Genomic DNA, 20,339 nt, shown 5'->3' with positions numbered 1-20,339 from the left:
TCAAACCATCTTCTCCATTCCAATATGTATCTTTCTTGTGAATAATTTACTCTCTATTACCATACTTTTTATACTTATATAAATTTAATATTTCTAGCCCAAATTTTTTCCCAAGCTTCCCATCCACTTCTGCTGTCTAAGTCCATATTTATTACTTATTTATATTAAAATTCCCCTCATATATGCTTTGCTTACATCCCAAACCAATTCCCTAGATGTACCCCTATGTATATTCATAACAGAAAATTCTTTCATTTGTCTTTTACATTCTTTTACAATCTCTTCATATCTAAGCAAATTTCCATTTAACATCCAAGTTCTCTAAACTCTCTTTTCATAACCTGGAAAGAGAATCGTGTTTTTAATCTAATATTCTAATATATGTTTCCTACAAACAAATCACATCATTCTTGAATTTGTTGTTGTTAGTTGGGAAGTCGTTTCCGACCCATTGCGACCCCATGGACAACGTTCCTCCAGGCCTTCCTGTTCTTTACCATCCTCTGGTAAAGGATGGTAAAGTCCATTTAAACTCATGCCTACTGCTTCAGTGACTCCATCCAGCCACCTCGTTCTCTGTCGTACCCTTCTTCTTTTGCCCCCAATCTTTCCCAGCATTAGGCTCTTCTCCAGTGAGTCCTTCTTTCTCATTAGGTGGCCAAAGTATTTCAGTTTCATCTTCAGGATCTGACCTTCTAAAGAGCAGTCAGGGTTGATCTCCTCTAGAACTGACTTGTTTGTTTGCCTTGCAGTCCAAGGGACTCACAGGAGTCTCTCCAGCACCAGAGTTCAAAGGCCTCAATTCTTTGGCGCTCAGCCTTTCTTATGGTCCAACCTTCACAGCCATACATTGCAACTGGGAAAACCATAGCCTTGACTATACACACTTTTTTTGGCAGGGTAATGTCTCTGCTTTTTAGTATGCTGTCTAGATTTGCCATAGCTTTCCTCCCCAGGAACAAGCGTCTTTTAATTTCTTGGCTGCAGTCCCCATCTGCGGTGATCTTGGAGCCCAGGAAAATAAAATCTGTCACTACCTCCATTTCTTCACCATCTATCTGCCAGGAATTGAGAGGGCCAGATGCCATTATTTTAGTTTTCTTAATGTTGAGTTTCAAGCCAACTTTTGCACTCTCTTCCTTCACCCGCATCAAGAGACTCTTTAGTTCCTCTTCGCTTTCTGCCATTAGAGTGGTATCATCTGCATATCTGAGGTTGTTGATATTTCTCCCGACAATCTTAATTCCAACTTTTGATTCATCTAACCCCGCCTTTCTCATGATGTGCTCTGCATATAAATTAAATAGGCAGGGCAACAGTATGCAAGCCTGGCCGGATTCCTTTCTCAATTTTGAACCAATCAGTGGTTCCATTTCCAGTTCTCACTGTTGCTTCTTGACCCGCATATAAGTTTCTCAAGAGACAAATAAGATGGTCTGGTACTCCCATCTCTTTAAGAACTTGCCACAATTTGTCATACTTAGTCAATTAGTCAATGAAGAAGAAGTAGATGTTTTTCTGGAACTCCCTAGCTTTCTCCATGATCCAGCGTATGTTGGCAATTTGATCTCTAGTTCCTCTGCCTCTATGAAATCCTGCCTGTACTTCTGGTAGTTCTCGATCCACATACTGCTGGAGCCTAGCTTGTAGGATTTTAAGCATAACCTTACTAGCATGTGAAATGAGTGCAATGGTGCAATAGTTTGAACATTCTTTGGCATTGCATTTCTTTGGAATTGGAATGTAAACTGACCTTTTCCAATCCTGTGGCCATTGTTGAGTTTTCCAAATTTGCTGGCAAATTGGGTGTATCACTTTTACTGCGTCATTTTTTAAGATTTTGAATAGTTCAGCTGGAATACTGTCTCCTCCACTAGCTTTGTTGTTGCTCAGATTTCCTAAAGCTCAATTGACTTCACATTCTAGGATGTCTGGCTCAAGGTTAGTGACCACCCCATCGTGGTTATCAGGGATGTTAAGCTCATTCTTGTATAGTTCTTCTGTGTAATTTTGCCACCTCTTCTCAATCTCTTCTGCGTCTATTAGGTCCCTGCCATTTTGGTCCTTTATCATGCCCATCTTTGCATGAAACATTCCCTTCATATCTCCAATTTTCTTGAATAGATCTCTGGTCCTCCCTATTCTATTGCTTTCTTCTATTTCTTTGCACTGTTCATTTAAGAATGCATTCTTATCTCTTGTAGCTATTCTCTGGAATTCTGCATTCAACTGGGTGTATCTTTCTCTTTCTCTCTTGCCTTTCGCTTCCCTTCTTTCCTCAGCTATTTGCAGAGCTTCCTCAGACAGCCATTTTGCTTTCTTGCATTTCTTTTTTTTGGAATGGTTTTAGTTGCTACCTCTTGTACAATGTTGTGAATCTCCGTCCATAGTTCTTCAGGCACTCTATCTATCAGATCTAATTCTTTAAATCTATTTGTCTCCTCTACTGTATATTCATCAGGGATATGATTTAGTTCATACCTGAGTGGCCTGGTGCTTTTTCCTACTTTCTTTAGTTTAAGCCTAAATTTTGCAAGAAGAAGCTCATGATCTGAGCCACAGTCAGCTCCTGGTCTTGTTTTTACTGTATAGGGCTTCTCCATCTTTGGCTGCAGAGCACATAGTCAATCTGATTTCTGCGTTGACCATCTGGTGATGTCCATGTGTAGAGTTGTCTCTTGGGTTGTTGGAAAAGAGTGTTTGCTATGACCATCGTATTATCTTGACAGAATTCTATCAGCCTGTGCCCTGCTTCATTTTGCACTCCAAGGCCATACTTGCCTGTTATTCCAGTTATCTTTTGGCTTCCTACTTTAGCATTCCAATCTCCCATGATGATAAGGATATCATTTTTTGGTGTTAATTCTATCAGGTGCTGTAGGGCTTCATAGAACCGGTCAATTTCATCTTCTTCAGCACCAGTGGTTGGGGCATAGACTTGAACTACTGTGATATTGAATGGTTTGCCTTGGATTTGGACTGAGATCATTCTGTCATTTTGGGGATTGTATCCCAGTATTGCTTTTCCTACTTTTTTATTGATTATGAAGGCTACTCCATTTCTTCTGAGGGATTCTTGCCCACAGTAGTATACTTGATAGTCATCTGAATTAAATTTGTCCATTCCTGTCCACTTTAGTTTGCTGATTCCTAAGATGTCTATGTTCAGTCTTGTCATCTCTTGTTTGACCACATCCGGCTTGCCTTGATTATTGGATCTTACATTCCAGGTTCCTATGTAGAAAATTTTTTTACAGCATCGGACTTTCCTTTCACACCAGATACATCCATAGCTGAGCGTCCTTTCGGCTTTGGCCCATTCGCTTCATTCTTTCTGGCGCTACTAGTACTACCCCTCCGCTCTTCCCCAGTACCATATTGGACACCTTCCGACCTGAGGGGCTCATCTTCCGGGGTCATATCTTTTTTGCTTTTTGCACTGTCCATGGGGTTTTCATGGCAAAGTTACTGGAGTGGGTTGCCATTTCCTTCTCCGGTGGATTACGTTTTGTAAGAACTCTATGCTATGACCTGTCCATCTTGGGTGTCCCTGCACGGCATAGCTCATAGCTTCATTGAGCTATGCAAGCCCCTTCACCATGACAAGGCAGTAATCCATGAAAGGAATTCTTGAATTACAAATAATAAAATATCTTCATTCTCTTCTGTGGTGAGTTTAAGCCGTTAACATTCCAAATTGAGAATCTAATTACCATTTCTTCCTCTTTGGCTTAACCCCCCACCCACCCACAGCTTCTACTTTATTAATTTCTCGCATTATCACTTGTGATTGTTGCATCTTTACTTCTTGTTCTTTACGTTTAATGGCTGCTCGAGTCATTCTTTGCTCCTTTACATCTCCTGTTTTTTCCAGTGGTTCTTGGCTTTGGAAAGTATCTAGAAGTTGCAGTGAATCTTCTTCAATAATTACAGCCCCTACTTGATCTTGTGACTGCTTTCCTTCCTTCTGCCACTTTCTTGGCATCTCCCCTTCTCTTCTCCGCCTGGCTTCTGGCGATGGTAGATTCCCAGCCTTTAATACATCGGTATAAAAATCTCTTGCCTTCCAGATTGTGTTAAGATGATATCTTTTTCCTGTATAAGTCACTATTAGTCCAGCTGGAACATCCCATCTAAACGGTATCTGTCGATTTTTAAGTTCATCCACCAAAAAGGCAAACTCCTCTCTGTTTCTTAATATCTTAGGAGGAATTTCTTTCAACACTAATACCTCTTGTCCTTCTATTTGAATTTTATTTTTATAGGATTCTTGTAAAATTTCATTTCTGATCCTCCTAGTTGTGAAGTAAATCACAACATCTCTTGGCAAGTGTCTCTGGCAACCTAAGAGTTAACTCGATAAATTTTATCAGTTTGAATTACAAGATCTGCTGGTTGCTCTACAATCATCTGTGCAAAAGCCTCTACAAGGATCTCTTTTAAGTTCTCTCGATTATTTTCTTTCAATCGTCTCACTCTCAAGGCAAATTCCATCAATCTATATTGTAATAAGACAACTTCTTCATCTGCCTTCTCCAGCTTAGTCTGTATCTCCTCCATTTTATTTTCCAACTTCAAATTAGATTGATTAATTTCTTCCACCCTTTCATCCAGCTGAATTATATTTTTTGCCAAAATTTGAAATGCTAACACCATGTTGTCTCTTATATCCTTGTTTTGAGCTTCAACATCTTTAATTTCCAAAATCTCTTCTACAATTTGCCTAAATTTTCCCTCCATACCAACAGTTTGCAACTCTAAAGCTTCCTTTAAGGATTCCTTTAAAAATTCCTTCAAAGATTCTTGTAAAACTTCCAAATTCAGTACTTGTGAATCAGCCAGAAGTTGTGGCTTGTGTGCTTGAGCTGGCAAACCTCCAGCGCTTTTGAGAACACCAGGTTTAATTTGCTTAGGGGCCATTTCTTGCTTTAAGTTTATACCTTGCAGCAATAAATTCAATAAGTCCAATTCTCCTTAAGTCTTTAGATTCTATAATCCTTTCATTTTTCACTTTTAAGTCTCTTCGCGTAGATATAGAATACAGCTTTCCAACAGCCTTAAACAGTGCTAAGGGCGCTAACAACATTAATAAAAAACTTTCTTCACTTTCGCTTTCACGCCCTCTTAAAGCACAGGCGCCATTTCCTTTACTCTTTTCTTCTTAAATTGTTTCAACAGGGAACAATATAAATGCAGAGTTAAGGTTTAGTACTTGTAATTGCCAGCACTCCTGTCTTTGCTCTGCCTGCTTTGAAGTCAGATTGAAGTTTCATGTTGATTGCAGAGGTGGGTCGTGACGTTTTGTTCTGCTTAAAAGCAGAAGCGTCCCAGATCCAGAGCTCTGTCGGGCTTTCCAAGGAGCTCTCACCCTTCAAGCCCCTAGAATTGCTCCTGGGGCTTTTGGGGAGTTCTACCTTCACCCGACTGCTCGCCTTTCCTTCTTCTCCCAAGGGAAAGGTTTTCAAGCCGTCTGACAGCTGATTTTCGCTGCTTAGGCGGCTTTAATGCGATCACGGGGCTGGCGATCCTGAAGGATCATCTTCAATGCCTAAGGTGCCACCGGAAGTCAATATTGCTTATCTTCTTAATCTCTAATTTCAAATGTCAATTTACTCATCTCTGCACATTCCATCATCTTCCTAATAATTTCGTCTTGCAAGGGTAATTTCTCATTTTTCCAATTTTTAGCAAACATAATCCTGGCTGCTGTAATAATATTCACAATCAAATATTTAACATCTCTAATATATATTTCAGGTAAAATTCCCAGCAAAAACACTTCAGGTTTACAGTCAATATGTTTTTTGACCATTTTCTCCAACCATGTGTGTATTTTAGTCCAATATCTTTTCGCTTCGACACATGTCCACCACATGTGGTAATATGATCCAGGTATCTGATGACACTTCCAACATTTTTCGGATTTGTCCTTAGACGTTCTAGCAATTCTTGTCGGGGATAGATGCCACGTGTAAAACATCTTATATAAGTTCTCTTTGTATGCTGTAGACATTGTCATTTTATAATTATACATCCAAAGTTTCTGCCATGCCTCTAAGTCTATCCCAAACCAAAATTCTTCCCCCAAACAATCATTGTCTCTTTTTTTTTTTTTTTTTTTTGTTTACATTTATACCCCGCCCTTCTCCGAAGACTCAGGGCGGCTTACAATGTATAGGGCAATAGTCTCATTCTATTTGTATATATTTACAAAGTCAACTTATTGCCCCCCCAACAATCTGGGTCCTCATTTTACCTACCTTATAAAGGATGGAAGGCTGAGTCAACCTTGGGCCGGGCTCGAACCTGCAGTAATTGCAGGCTTTGTGTTCTTAATAACAGGCCTTACCAGGCAGAGTTAAACCGGCCCCTTTTACTTGTTCTTCCTCCAGATTAACCTCTAATAAGTATCCATACAGTTTCCTAATCAAGTTATCATCTGTACCTGTTAAAATCTTATCAAAACTCATTATATTGTTATAAAAGCCTTCTGTTTTAAAATCTTTTACATATCTGGATTGTATTTGTAAATAAGAAAACCAATTCATTTTTATACCTTCTATTTCTAATTCTAGCTTAGTTTTTAACTCACCCCTAGTGTTTAACTCACCCTTTTCATTCAACAATTCAATAGAAAAGGGAAAAAGCACCAGGCCCAGACGGATTGCCAGTTGAATTTTATGTGACTTTTCAAGAACAATTGGGTCTTCCGCTACTAGAGGTTATGAATGAAGTGATCCAAAAAGGGGAAATACCTGAGACCTGGACAGAGGCTTTTATTACACTTATCCCAAAAGAGATCGACTTAAAACATATTAAAAATTACAGACCAATATCCCTGTTAGACTTGGATTATAAAATTTTTGCTTTAATATTGGCAGAAAGACTTAAACGATATTTGAATGAGTTTATACCTCCTGACCAAAATGGATTTCTGCCTAAAAGACATATTAAAAACAATACGAGAATAATATTGGATACTTTAGAATAGTATGATGCCCACCCCGAAAAGCAGATGGCGTTGATTTTCTTGGATGCACAAAAAGCTTTTGACAACGTTAATTGGCATTTTATTCTTCTACAATTGGAGCAAATGGGTTTTGGTGAAATGTTTATTAAAGCAATAGAAACTATATACCATAAACAATCTGCTAAGATCATGATAAATGGTCAGTTGACTGAAGCAATTCAAATTGAAAAAGGCACAAGACAAGGTTGCCCACTGTCACCCCTGCTGTTTGTGTTGACATTGTGTTGTATTGAACAGAAATGTTAGAGAGGAAAGAGAGATAAAAGGCATGAAAATTCAAAAAGAAGAATATAAACTTGAAGCCTTTGCTGATGATTTGGTTTTTATTATTGAGGATCCATTAGAATCTATAACCTGCCTGATAGACAAAATAGGCGATTTTGGATGAATATATTGCCTAGAATTCTGTATTTGTTCCAGACAATTCCAATTAAACTGGGGAGAGGATATTTTGGGGAACTGAATAAAATGATGTTGAAATATATTTGGCAAGGAAAAAAAGCGAGGATAAAATTAAAATTACTACAAGATGCGAGAATGAGAGGTGGCTTTGGGCTACCTAACTGGAAATTGTACTATCAAGCAGCAAATTTGATGTGGATTAAAGAATGGATAACTTTAAGGAATAATAGAATATTGACCTTGGAAGGGCATGATTTATTGTTGGGATGGCAGGCTTTCTTTTTTTTTTTTTTTTGCAAATTTTTTTTTTAATTTTTCCATAATAATTCCCACAATTTGACCAGTGTACAATACAATCACTTATCCAACAATCAGTCCTATACTCAAATTATACTCAATCAGGGCTGCTCGACTGCCACTCCCCCCTTTAATCCTTTCTTCCCTTCTCATCCTTCTTAAACTTCCCCCACCACCTTCTCCTCGCTTTCCTACTTCCCCTCCTCTTTCCCACTTCTCACTACCATCCTTTCTAACCCTCTATCTTCTCCTTCTTCTCCTCCTCCTATCCTTTCTTCTCCCTCCCTTCTTTCCTCCCTACCCACCTACCTACCTACTTTCTTCCTTCTTTACTCCTCTTTCCTTACCCTTTCCCTTCGGGAGTGTTTGCCGAGCAGTCCCGACATTACACCATTCCAACTTGTTTAATTCTACCATTATTCCTGTACAATGGCAACCAATCAATTTATAGCCTTCCCCTTCCCCGCCTCCTCCCCCCCCCCCGAGACTTCCCAGAACAGAATACAGGGTATTGACATAAAACATATTCCATTTCACACCATCACACTATCAATTCCCTTCTTTCTTAAACTAATACATAATAATTCCTAACTTCACTCAAAAACTAATTGATATTTTTTAATCTGATACTTATTTTGAATATAATCAATCCACTTCCTCCATTCCAAAATATATTTTTCTTGTGTACAGTCTTTCAAGTAGGCAGAAATTTTTGCCATTTCTGCTAAATTTGATACTTTACTAATCCATTCTCCAATTGTAGGTAAGTCTTCTTTCTTCCAATATTGTGCAATCAATAATCTTGCAGCAGTTATTAAATTCAGAATCAGTTTTGTCTCTATAACAGTGCAATCTGAGATTATTCCTAATAAAAAGAACTGTGGAACAAACTTGATCTTCTTTTTCAAAATGTTCTGCATAATCCACCATATTTTAATCCAAAAGGCTTTAACTTTTTTGCAAGTCCACCATATATGATAATAGGTAGCATCCTCACAATCACATCTCCAACATTTTGCTTTCACATTTGGATACATACATGACAGTTTTTTAGGATCTAAATGCCATCTATAAAACATTGGGATGGCATGCTTTCTTATGGTATGGACAAGCTAAAAAGCAGGGATACTTTAGAAGACATTTAGTTAGAGAAGCGTTGTTGTCAAACTGGGAGAAGGTGACTCATTTTTTCAACAGCCTGCCCCAGGCATATTTGCAATACAAATCTTTACATTACTTATATCATAGGTTGCTCCACTCTTTTTTTTCTTTTCATTCCTTCCTTTCCTGCTGTCTTTATTTATTCTATTTTTCTCAGTCAGACCAGGAATCACTTGCATTACAAAAGCATGACTATTCTAGATGTATTTCAGAATAAAAAAAGTAGAGCTTTCCTAAGGACAGTAAAATGAGAATGGGAATAAGATTTCATCAACACATCTGATGTGTATTGCTGTAGTTGCTGCATTATTGCATATTGTGCAACAGATGACTCCAAGCCCATTGCCTCTTGTTTCAGGGCCTCTGGAATCACCCACAGATCCAGAAAATGATTTAGGTGAGTTCTTTCTACTTTTTCTACATCTATGGTAAGCATCAGGGCTGACTCATATACTACATTTCAAAGAGTGCAGTTTAACAGAATCACAGAATAACAGATTTGGAAGGGACCTTGAAAATCTTCAAGTCCATCTCCCTGCACAAGCAGGAGATCCTATACCAGTGATGGCTAACCTTTTTACCATTGCGTGCCAAAAGTGGGGGGAGTGTAGGGGGGGGTTCAGGTGTGTGCGTGCCCACACTCATAATTCAATGCGCCCACAGAATCATCAGCTCAAGTTACAAATGAGAAGTGCTGGAGAGGCAATGTGGTACATCAAATAGCACAACTCTGACTAATCTCTTTCCTAGGTCTGTCACTTGTTCATCAGGATACTTTTAAAAAAATCTTACCTATAACCAGGTTAAAAATAGTTAACAGTTTGTGAAGAGAGGTTACTCAGTGTGATGCTCCCAGTGTACAACACAACTGCCCACTTCCCAGATGCCTCTTATTTGTTGCACTATTTTAAAATATGGACAAACTATCCTTTCTGGGGCTGCCTGTTACAGATGACACATGTGCAGAAGGGTTGAGCAATCCTTTGTACTGCTTCATCATTAATCCCACCCATACCCCCACCCCCATTGTGCCTGCCAGCCACCAGTTGTCCTAATAACAGATTCCCTGACAAGCTCAGAGAGATGACTTATGGTGCAGTGAATGGTCACCTCACACACCTGCATTGCTATACTGTTCTGCCCATAGCATGCAACTTTCTAATAACTGTGATTGATAGTTCCCTCAGCTGAAATTCCAGCTCTGCCCAATGGACAACACTCTGGTTACTCCATCTATTGCATTTTTTTTACCACAGAAACAACTTTAAGGTCTGAGTATTTCTTGCTGCCAGCTAGTTGCCATCCAAATTGTAGCCACTATGTAGCTGCTGAAGAGCTAAAGTTTGAGAAAGGGGGATTAATTATGAAGATCTTAGCAGGAGCTCTAACCCTGAAAACATCAGGTCAGGTCTGAGGAATTGGGATGAGGCTTCCCTAAGAAGGCAGGCTATAGGAATGTGATAGTGAAACTTTTGGGCTCAGCATTTCAAAAATTCAGAAAATTCCAACTTGACTCTGCTAGTGTGTCACCCAGTTCCCTCGAACAAAAGAGAAACAATTCTCCATCTCCCTTCACCTCCATCTAGGCCACCTTGAAAAATGGTACTTGGCAGTGCTGAAGCTGTGCCTAAAGAGGGGGCTCAAGCCTCAATTTCAGCACTAGTGTCACAGCTGAAAACCCGCCCCCCTCAAAAAAAGACCACCTCATACTGTTCCCAAGGGAAGTGATTCTTGGAGAATGGTATAATTGTCCGCAGTCCAGTGCTCTCAAGGATCTGCCATGTACTGCTTATCTTCAGACCATGTCCATTTCTGATGACAGGCCTCTGTGGCCTATCCTAGACTGCTATTGGTGGCCTGAGATCTTTATTGAAGTGGCTTCAGAGAATGTTCTTCTGTCACCTCTACAGCCTCTGGAAACAAGGCAAAAGCATGCCCATTCTTGCGTAGTTTTGGAGGCTCTCAAGACTGCTCCAGAGCCCATCCATTCTCTTGAAGTCTCTAAAGCCTCAGAAAATCACATAAGAATGGGACATGCTTTTAAAAATAGTTGTGGTTGGTGTTAGTGAACACTGGTATGTCACCCAAAATGTTGTGGCATGGTTTATTTGACATGTTTGTTTGACATCTTTGACATGTTTGTTATAGGCTCATCATCACTACTATAGGACCACAAAACTGAATACTTTTAATTCTACATTTGTTAAGCCCGGCACATGCAGCACACACAGGGTCAATTCCAAAATCTACAGGTTAACCAGTTGACTAATCTATATAAAAAAGAATATAGAAGTGCCTGCTCTCCCCTACATCCAAAAGAGGCCTGAGAATCAGATTGAAGAGGTTGTCCCATGGGAATTCAGCAGAACCAAGTGAAGCCACAAATTTTTTTTTATTTCTTTTTGTCACAACAGTATACACAAACAATTGTCATAGATAAAACAACATCTTTTGAAGAAAATATACATATATGTATAAAAATATGCATCAACTATATCAATTTGATATGATGAAGGGAACAATAGGACAGGAACGGTAGGCACTTTTGTGCTCTTATGCATGCCCCTTAAATTGTCAGCACCAAAGTGACACTCTACGCACAAAATATCATTTCCAGTGTGTAGCACCTTAAGCTGCCCTTGCACTGCCTCAGCTGAGGGTAGACATTGAGACATATGTGGTTGCATGCTCAGGAAATGATTAAAAGGCCATTCCTATGTCTTATTTTTATTTTATTTATTTTATTTATTTGATTTTTATACCGCCCTTCTCCCGAAGGACTCAGGGCGGTGTACAGGCAAAATAAAAACAGACAAGAAAATATACAGTTTAAAATGCGAGATTAAAAAACTTATTATAATTAGCCTAAAAATTTAAAATGTATAAAAAAACTAAAACCCATTTAAAATTAATAACAAAGATTTTAAAATCAATAAAATCTAAGCCAGCCCCGCACGAATAAAAAGATGTGTCTTCAGTTCGCGGCGAAAGGTCCGAAGGTCAGGTATTTGGCGTAAACCCGGGGGAAGCTCGTTCCAGAGTGTGGGAGCCCCCACAGAGAAGGCCCTTCCCCTGGGGGCCGCCAGCCGACATTGCTTGGCGGACGGCACCCTGAGAAGTCCCTCTCTGTGAGAGCGTACGGGTCGGTGGGAGGCATGCAGTAACAGCAGGCGGTCCCGTAAGTACCCAGGCCCTAAGCCATGGAGCACTTTAAAGGTCATAACCAAAACCTTAAAGTGCACTCGAAAGGCCACAGGTAGCCAGTGCAGTCTGGGCAGGAGTGGTGTTACGTGGGAGCTACGCGAAGCTCCCTCTATTACCCGCGCAGCTGCATTCTGGACTAACTGAAGCCTCCGAGTGCACCTCAAGGGGAGCCCCATGTAGAGAGCATTACAATAATCCAAGCGAGAGGTAACGAGTGCGTGAGTGACTGTGCACAAGGCATCCCGGTCAAGGAAGGGGCGCAACTGCCGAACCAGGCGAACCTGGTGGAAGGCCCCCCTGGAGACGGCCGTCAAATGATCTTCAAACGACAGCCGCTTATCCAGGAGGACACCCAAGTTGCACACCCTATCCTTTGGGGCCAATAACTCGCCTCCAACAGTCAGCTGCGGCTGCAGCTGACTGAATCGAGATGCCGGCATCCACAGCCACTCCGTCTTGGAGGGATTGAGCTTGAGCCTGTTTCTCCCCATCCAGACCCGTATGGCTTCCAAACACCGGGACAGCACTTCAACAACTTCATTGGGGTGGCCCGGGGTGGAAAAGTACAGCTGAGTGTCGTCAGCGTACAGCTGGTATCTCACCCCGAAGCCACTGATGATCTCACCCAACGGCTTCATATAGATGTTGAACAGAAGGGGCGAGAGGATCGACCCCTGTGGCACCCCACAAGTGAGGCACCTCACGGTCGACCTCTGCCCCCCTGTCAACACCATCTGCGACCGGTCGGAGAGATAGGAGGAGAACCACCAATACACGGTGCCTCCCACTCCCAATCCCCCCAACCGGCGCAGCAGGATACCATGGTCGATGGTATCAAAAGCCGCTGAGAGGTCTAATAGGACCAGGGCAGAGGAATAACCCCTGTCCCTGGCCCTCCAGAGATCATTCACCAATGCGACCAAAGCTGTCTCCGTGCTGTACCCGGGTCGGAAGCCGGACTGGAACGGGTCTAGATAGACGGTTTCATCCAGGTATTGGGGTAGTTGTCGCGCCACAGCACTCTCTACAACCTTCGCAATGAAGTGAAGGTTGGAGACTGGACAATAATTACCCAAAATAGCTGGGTCCAGGGAGGGCTTCTTGAGGAGGGGTCTCACCACCGCCTCTTTCAAGGCGGCAGGAAAAACCCCTTCCAGCAACGAAGCGTTGATAATCCTCTGGAGCCAGCCTCGTGTCACCTCCTGAGTGGCCAGTACCAGCCAGGAAGGGCACAGGTCCAGTAAACATGTAGTGGCGTGAAGTCTCCCCAACAACCTGTCCACGTCCTCGGGAGCCACAGGGTCAAACTCATCCCAAACAGACTCAACAAGACGTGCCTCCTCTCCCTCGCTTGTCTGGGCAAAAATACTGTGTAGGTTTCTCGGAAAGATAGTCAGGCAAAAGCTGAACCTCCCCTCACTTCATCACACTGCCACCCCATGGCATCTATCACTTTTAGTCAATCAGAACCTGAAACAAATTTTAACAAATACAGTAGTTAAAACTGCTGACCTGGCCATCTGTCAATTCTCACCTCTCCTCTGTCCAGCCCCAGTATATAATAAGGAAGAATAACTGTAGGATGCTTTCCTGCTGCCTGGTGTCAACTAGTGGGAGAAGAGGAACAAAGCTAGGGGATAGATAGGCACTACCTGACTCCATGGTCTCATCCCCAAATCCCCAAAGCTTTAACCAAAGACTACCTATTGTTGACCTCACCCCATTCCTAAGAGGTCTGTAAGGAGTGTGCATAAGAGCACCAGCGTGCCTACCATTCCTGTCCTAATGTTCCCTTTGGTTGTATTCAATTTGTGTGGTTATTTCATGCTTATACTTATATATATTGTTGTGTTTGATAAAATAAATAAATAAAAAATAAATAAAAATAAATAGATTTAAGTTATGAATTTGGACTTTGAACATGAAACGTTATTTCCACATTTGAAATTAAAATTAAACACATTAATGTAGAATGTGTTATCTCTATAGTATACAACTATACATTGAATATTCTATGAAATCACCTTAAAATATAATATATAGCCCAGCCGTTGCATTGATTTCTCATGCAAGCAAGATTCTAGATTTAACAGTCTAGTCTTCCTCAAAATGAGGTCCATTATAATTGAGACTAAGTTGATTTTAAATTTAATAACAGCGGCAAGATTACTAATCGGACAGTATTGGAAGAAAAAAGAAGTACCTACAATAGGAGAATGGATATTGAAAGTTGCTAATTTGGCTGAGATGGCAAAAATCTCAGCCTTTTTGAAAGACAATACGCAAGAAAGATATTTAAGTGAATGGAAAAAATGGATTGACTATATTCAAAACAGATATCAGACTAAGAGTTACCAGACTGCCTTTGAATGATTAGGATGTATTATTTTTGATTGTTTTGGGGGAAGTTAGGAATTGATGAGAATTGTAGGATTATAATTTAGTTAGGAAGGAAAAATTTTTAGTATATGTTTGCTTTATTTTTACTATACCTTGTGTTTGTTCCTGGAAGTGGGGGAGGGGAGGGATTTGGGAAGGGAGGGGAAGGGGGAGGGAGGAGGGGAAGGAAATTTTGTAAAACTTTTTCAATAAAAAAAAAATGAGGTCCATTCCTGGTGATATTATGGATGCATCCACCTCATTCACTGAGCTGACAGTTATTAAAGTGAATAGCATTTTATATCAATATGAATTTAATGTAATTTTAATTTTAATTAATTTTACTTAATTAAATTAAATTATTTTACTTACTTTAATTAATTAATTAAATTAGTTATAACTTTAATTACTTTTACTTACTTAATTTTAATTAATTTTAATTAATTTTAATAATAAATTGTTATATAATTAATAATTAAATATAATTTTAATAATAAATTAAAATATAATATATAGACCAGTCAGCTGCCTTCTAAATTTAACTGTATTTCCCATGAATCCCAATCAAGGTTAGCCAGTTGCAAAATGTCCTCAGCAGTTTGAGTTGTTAAATATTTATTGTATGTTGTTTGAACTGATTGATAAATAACATTGTGATGCTTATTATTCAATTATAAACTCAATAATCAATAAATATTTAAATATTTGACAGGATTATTTCAGTTTTGGCATTTGTTTTAATGTATTTGATTTATTTGTTCTACCAAATGTCTCCCTCAAAATGAGGTCCATTCCTAGTGTTATCATGGATGCATCCACCAAATACTGAGCTGACAGTATTTGAAGTAAATAGCATTTTATATCAATAAGAATTTAATTTTATAATTTTCCCTTTTTTGTTCCAGTTGATAGTGGTCCAACAATAGCTCCTGGTAAGTTTAGTTTTATCACTTCTTCCTTGGTACCCCATCAAAGTAATATGATTTCCCTTCTAAAGCTGAAATTCCTCTCTCTCTCCTTCCTATATCTATCTACCATCTGTCCTTCAGTCTGTTTCTGTTTGCCTGCCTGCCTGTCTATGTCTTATGGACATAGTGACTCTGAGCAGTTTCTTTAACAAAAACAGCTTTTATGCAATTCAAACAATTTTTCTATAATTTAACAGGGTATATTTAATTCATCTACCTTTTTTAAAGGAAACACATCATTTAATAGTTATGATAACATTTTTGTTACATAAAATTATTGTTACATAAAAATAAGATCTGCATATTTGGCTGCCTAAGAATGGCAACAATATCTCTGTAGGATCAATTTGTGGTGATCAGAGTGAAATTTTATTTTAACTCTCGCTAAAATCAGTTTGGAACAATATTTGCCATTTCTTTCCAAATACATTACAAATACATTACTGACAAGAAGGGTTTCTAGCAGGGGATGTGATATACCTAACAAGGACCAGGAAGAATATGGAAAACATCTGGCTTATCCAAAGGGCTTTAAACCTCTCTCTACAAAAGTGATCTCTTGTGCTCAAAAGGTTGGGGGTTGCTCTTCTAGAGGGAAAAACAGTTCAGGATGCAGGGAAATCTCTGAAAAATAGACACTAAAAGTAAAAAAAAAATATCCACAGATAAAACCAGCATGATTGCACCCACAGTTCACTGCCAAACTGAGGAGCCAATAGGATATAGAATGAGGGGCACATAACTACAATAAAATACTAGCAAATATCTCAAAATCAGAAATCAGATGAAATCAGAAAACCTAAGATCTAGCATGAACTAAGAATTGCAACAAATGCCAAAAATATCAAAAAGGGTTTTTTCAATATGTAAAGAACAAGAAGAAAGTCAAGAAAATGTTCACTAATGGCAGAAGATGAGAAGAAGGTAACAGGCAACAAGGAGAAAGCAGAACTGCTTAATACCTTATTTGCCTCTGTCTTCATGCAAAAAGAAAAAAATAGCCCCTTGGGAGACAGAATAGGAATACACATCTAAATACCCTGTTTTCCCCCAAATAAGACATCCCCTGATAATAAGCCCAATCAGGCTTTTGAGTGCATGGCAATAAGGCCAAACGCTTATTTCAGGGTTCAAAAAATATAAGACAGGGTCTTATTTTCAGGGAAACATGGTAGATAAGGAATTGGTAAGATAACACTTATCCACATTGGATGAGTTCAAATCATTGGGAGCAGATGATTTACATTCCAGGATGTAAACTGGCAAATATGATTTCAGAACCACTGAATTAAATATTTCAAAGGGATTATTTGGAGCACAGGAGAACTGCAAGAGGACTGGAAAAGAGCTGATGTGGTTCCAATCTTCAAAAGAATAAAAAAGGTTGGTTCAGGAAACTACAGACCAATCAACTTGACATCAATAGCCAGGAAAATCCTGATAATGATAATTAAGCAGTTTCTTTGAGCACCTAGAAATGAACAGGAGGATTCCTAAAAGGTTTTTTTTGTTTTGTGATATGTTTATTGAAAATCAGATCATGCCAGACAAACTTTATTGCTTTCTTTGATAAAGTGACTAAATCAGTGAAATGCTGTGGATGTACTATATCTAGACTTCAGTAAGGCATTTGCAAAGTAGGCCAACCATCTATTTTTTGGTAAACTAAAAAAATGTGGGATAAATAGCATCACCACCTGATGGATTTGTAACTGTCTGACCAACTGCACTCAGTGTGTAATCATCAATGGAATTATATCTACATGGAGGGAAGTACGCGGGGGGGGGGGTGTACCTCAAGGTTCTGTTTTGGGGATATTACTCTTCAATATTATTTATGATGTGAGGATAGAAGAAGAGCTCATCAAATTTGTAGATGAAGTTGGGGGGGAATTGCTAACACTTTGGAAGACAGAGTGAAGAATCAGAAGGGTCTTGCAATCTCGAGCATTGGACCCTAGCTAACAAGGTACATTTCAGTGGTGAACAAAGTAAGGTCCTGCACAATATCAGGAAAACCAGCTGCACGTGTATAGAATAGGAGGTACCTGGCTCAACAGCAGTAACGGTGAGAGGGATTTAGCTATCATAGTGGACACCACTTAAGTATGAGCAGCAGCTTGCTGTAGCTGCCATATAGTACACTAGTAAAGCCACACTTGGTATACTGTGTCCTGTTCTGCTCACCATGATACAAAAAAGATGCTGAGGCCTTAGAAAGACTGTAGAGAAGAGCAACCAAGATAGTAAGTGGGATGGAGACCGAATTGTGTCATTAACAACTAAGGGAACTAAAGAAGAGAAGACTTAGGGATGATATTCCAATACTTGAAGGATATGATAGGGAAACTGATTTATTGTCCAAAGCATTTGAAGGCAGAATAAGAAATAATGGAACTAAGATGAAATTTTCTGACAGTGAAAGCAATTAATCAGTGGAACAACTCACCTCCTAGAATTGTGGAAGCACAATCACTGGTGGTTAAAAAAAATGGACTGCCATTTGTTCAGGAGGGAATAAGGATTCTGTCTTTGGACAGGAGATTAGACGAAAAAACCTCCAATGTCACTTCCAGCCTAACAATTCTATGGTTCTAAACCACAGTTTCACCACATCTTCTGAAAGCATTTTTCATCTCAGTTAAGCAAGCATGGCAAGAGGGATTCCCTATTACCATTTCCTCTTCCTAATCCCTCAAAAGCAATTTAAATATGATATGCAATTGTCTTCTGCCACTCTTACAGTGCTGAAAATTATTGTTATTATTAGATTGTTATCCCACCTTTTTTTAATCTAAATACCAAAGAAAACAAACAAGTGGCTATCTGATGACACTATCAAAATAGCTGATCAGCGAAAAGCAGCCCAAGTCATAGGCAATAAGGATAAAGTTAAAAAGCTGGATGCAATTTTTCCACATGAAGCCAAGAAAGACAAAAATAGGCAGTGGGAGGAGCAATATCAACATCTGGAAGAACCTAATAGAAAGTAACATACTAAAGTCATGTTTGCTGTAGTGAAAATGATGTGATCCAGCATTTCAGCATAGCAAGGAACTGTTAAAGACCACAATGGGAATGTACTAAGTGATCAGGAACAGGTGGAAATAATGTATGGAAGAATATACAGAAAGACTCTATAGCAGTTTGACTTACCATCAAGATGAGAACAATGACAGTCCTTAATAAAGAACCAAATATCCTGAAAAAAGATCTTTTTCAAGCCATAGGAAAATTTCCAAACTGGAATATTTCCAGAATTATTAAGACCAGTGCCACTTAACATCATCACTATCCTGTGTCAAGAGATATGGACTATATATCAATGGCCTCAGGGCTGGAAAATATCTGTTTTTATTCCATTAGCAAAGAAAGGCAATGCCAGAGACTGCAACTATTGCACGATTGCATTGATTTCTCATGCAAGCAAAATTCTGTTAAAAATTATTAAACTTCAATGCTATGTACATTCTCTGTTATCTAAAAATACAATAGCCTTGCAGATAAATAATTTGGCTGTAAATAATATTTTGAATATCACCTTTACAGAATAACAGAATTGGAGGGGACCTTGGAAGTCTTATAGTCCAACACCTTGTTCAGGCAAGAGACCTTATACAATGCCAGACAAATGGCTATCCAATCTCTTCTTAAAAACCTCCAGGGATGGAGCACTCATAAAATATGGAGGCAAGACATTCCACGGATTAATTATTGTCACTGACAGGAATGCTTTGGACAATATCCTCTCTGTGATAGCCTCTCAAATATTGGAAGACTGCTATCATGTCATTCCTAGTCCTTCTCTTCATTAGAGCACACAACCAAATATGTGCAACCATTTACACTTTAGCCTCTAGCCCCTAATCATCTTTGTTGTTTTTGTGTTGTTTGGTTCTGTTAGCTTCTGTATAGGGGTGTCAAACACAAGGCCCTGCGGGCTGGATTCAGCCTGCAATGTGGTAAGATCGGCCAGTGGGGCCATCCTGGAAAATATAAGGGGCCAGCCCAATGTGAAGAGGAAACATGCCAGCAGTTTGGGGAGTGGCGTCAAGCTGGCCATGCCCAACCAGTCAGCCACGCCTGCCCAGTCCCCCAAGGTCAACCACAGGCCTGATGCAGCTCTCAATGAAATTGAGTTTGATACCCCTATTCTAGTAATAGCTTTGATTGTTTTTAGGTGTTCACAGATCCATTGCTTGATTATCTTTTCCAGGATCTTCCCAGGTATTGATCTCATGCTGCTTGGTCTGTAGTTTCATGGATCCATTTTTTCCCCTTTTTTGAAGATGCCTCCACTCAGTATTCGTTTGTTTTATTTAAAATAAACTTTTGTTCATTTTAAGTAACAGGTTAGAATTTCAGTGTGCAAATGCAAACCATACTTGTGTAAGTTGGTTCCAATTTCTTTAAACATGATAGATTGCAAATATTTAATGTGATTGTAATATTATCTGGAAACAATTTTTGAGGCATTTTTATTCGATTGAGATCATTTATTGGAACTATGGTTTGCTCCCAGAATGCCGGGAAGAGCAGTTTCCTTGCACACGTCTGTACTCTATTCACAAGCCTGTGAAGCAGTGCATCAGTTATTTGTGTGTCACAAGGTAAGGGAAAAATCTAAGCATATTATTTGTTAAGAAAAAATGGCATACTATTTTAGTATGGTTATAAAAAGTAGGGTTGATGCTATTTGTGTTGCATGGTAATTTTGGCAAGTTAGTGAATTTGAATATTTTTTAATTTCTACAAATAAAATGGTGATGTAATAAGAAAGAGTTAATGTGATATTGTTGATAAGCAAAATTCTTCTCCCAAACATATACCATTTTTAAAAGAACTTAAGTAGAACTGGTTGTTCGTTTTCATGCAGACTTTTCTGCAGATATAAGTCT

At 39.2% G+C, this 20,339-nt stretch overlaps 1 protein-coding gene across 5 annotated transcripts in view; it reads left to right on the top strand.

The window, feature by feature from the left end:
• Window positions 1-20,339, top strand: part of MFAP5 (microfibril associated protein 5) — a 64,770-nt gene that overhangs the window by 7,488 nt on the left and 36,943 nt on the right. For 3 of the 5 annotated variants that reach the window (XM_058166810.1, XM_058166811.1, XM_058166809.1), the window contains 2 exons: window positions 15,379-15,405; window positions 19,964-20,051. In XM_058166810.1, coding sequence (XP_058022793.1) covers window positions 15,379-15,405; window positions 19,964-20,051 — 115 coding nt within the window. Of the gene's footprint in view, window positions 1-9,248; window positions 9,288-15,378; window positions 15,406-19,963; window positions 20,052-20,339 lie in introns of all 5 variants that reach the window. The other 2 variants (XM_058166808.1, XM_058166807.1) reach the window with 1 other exon arrangement.

The sequence above is a fragment of the Ahaetulla prasina genome, chromosome 2 (genome assembly GCF_028640845.1).
Source record: "Ahaetulla prasina isolate Xishuangbanna chromosome 2, ASM2864084v1, whole genome shotgun sequence".
NCBI lineage: Eukaryota > Metazoa > Chordata > Lepidosauria > Squamata > Colubridae > Ahaetulla > Ahaetulla prasina.
This window is presented reverse-complemented; position numbering and strand designations above follow the sequence as displayed.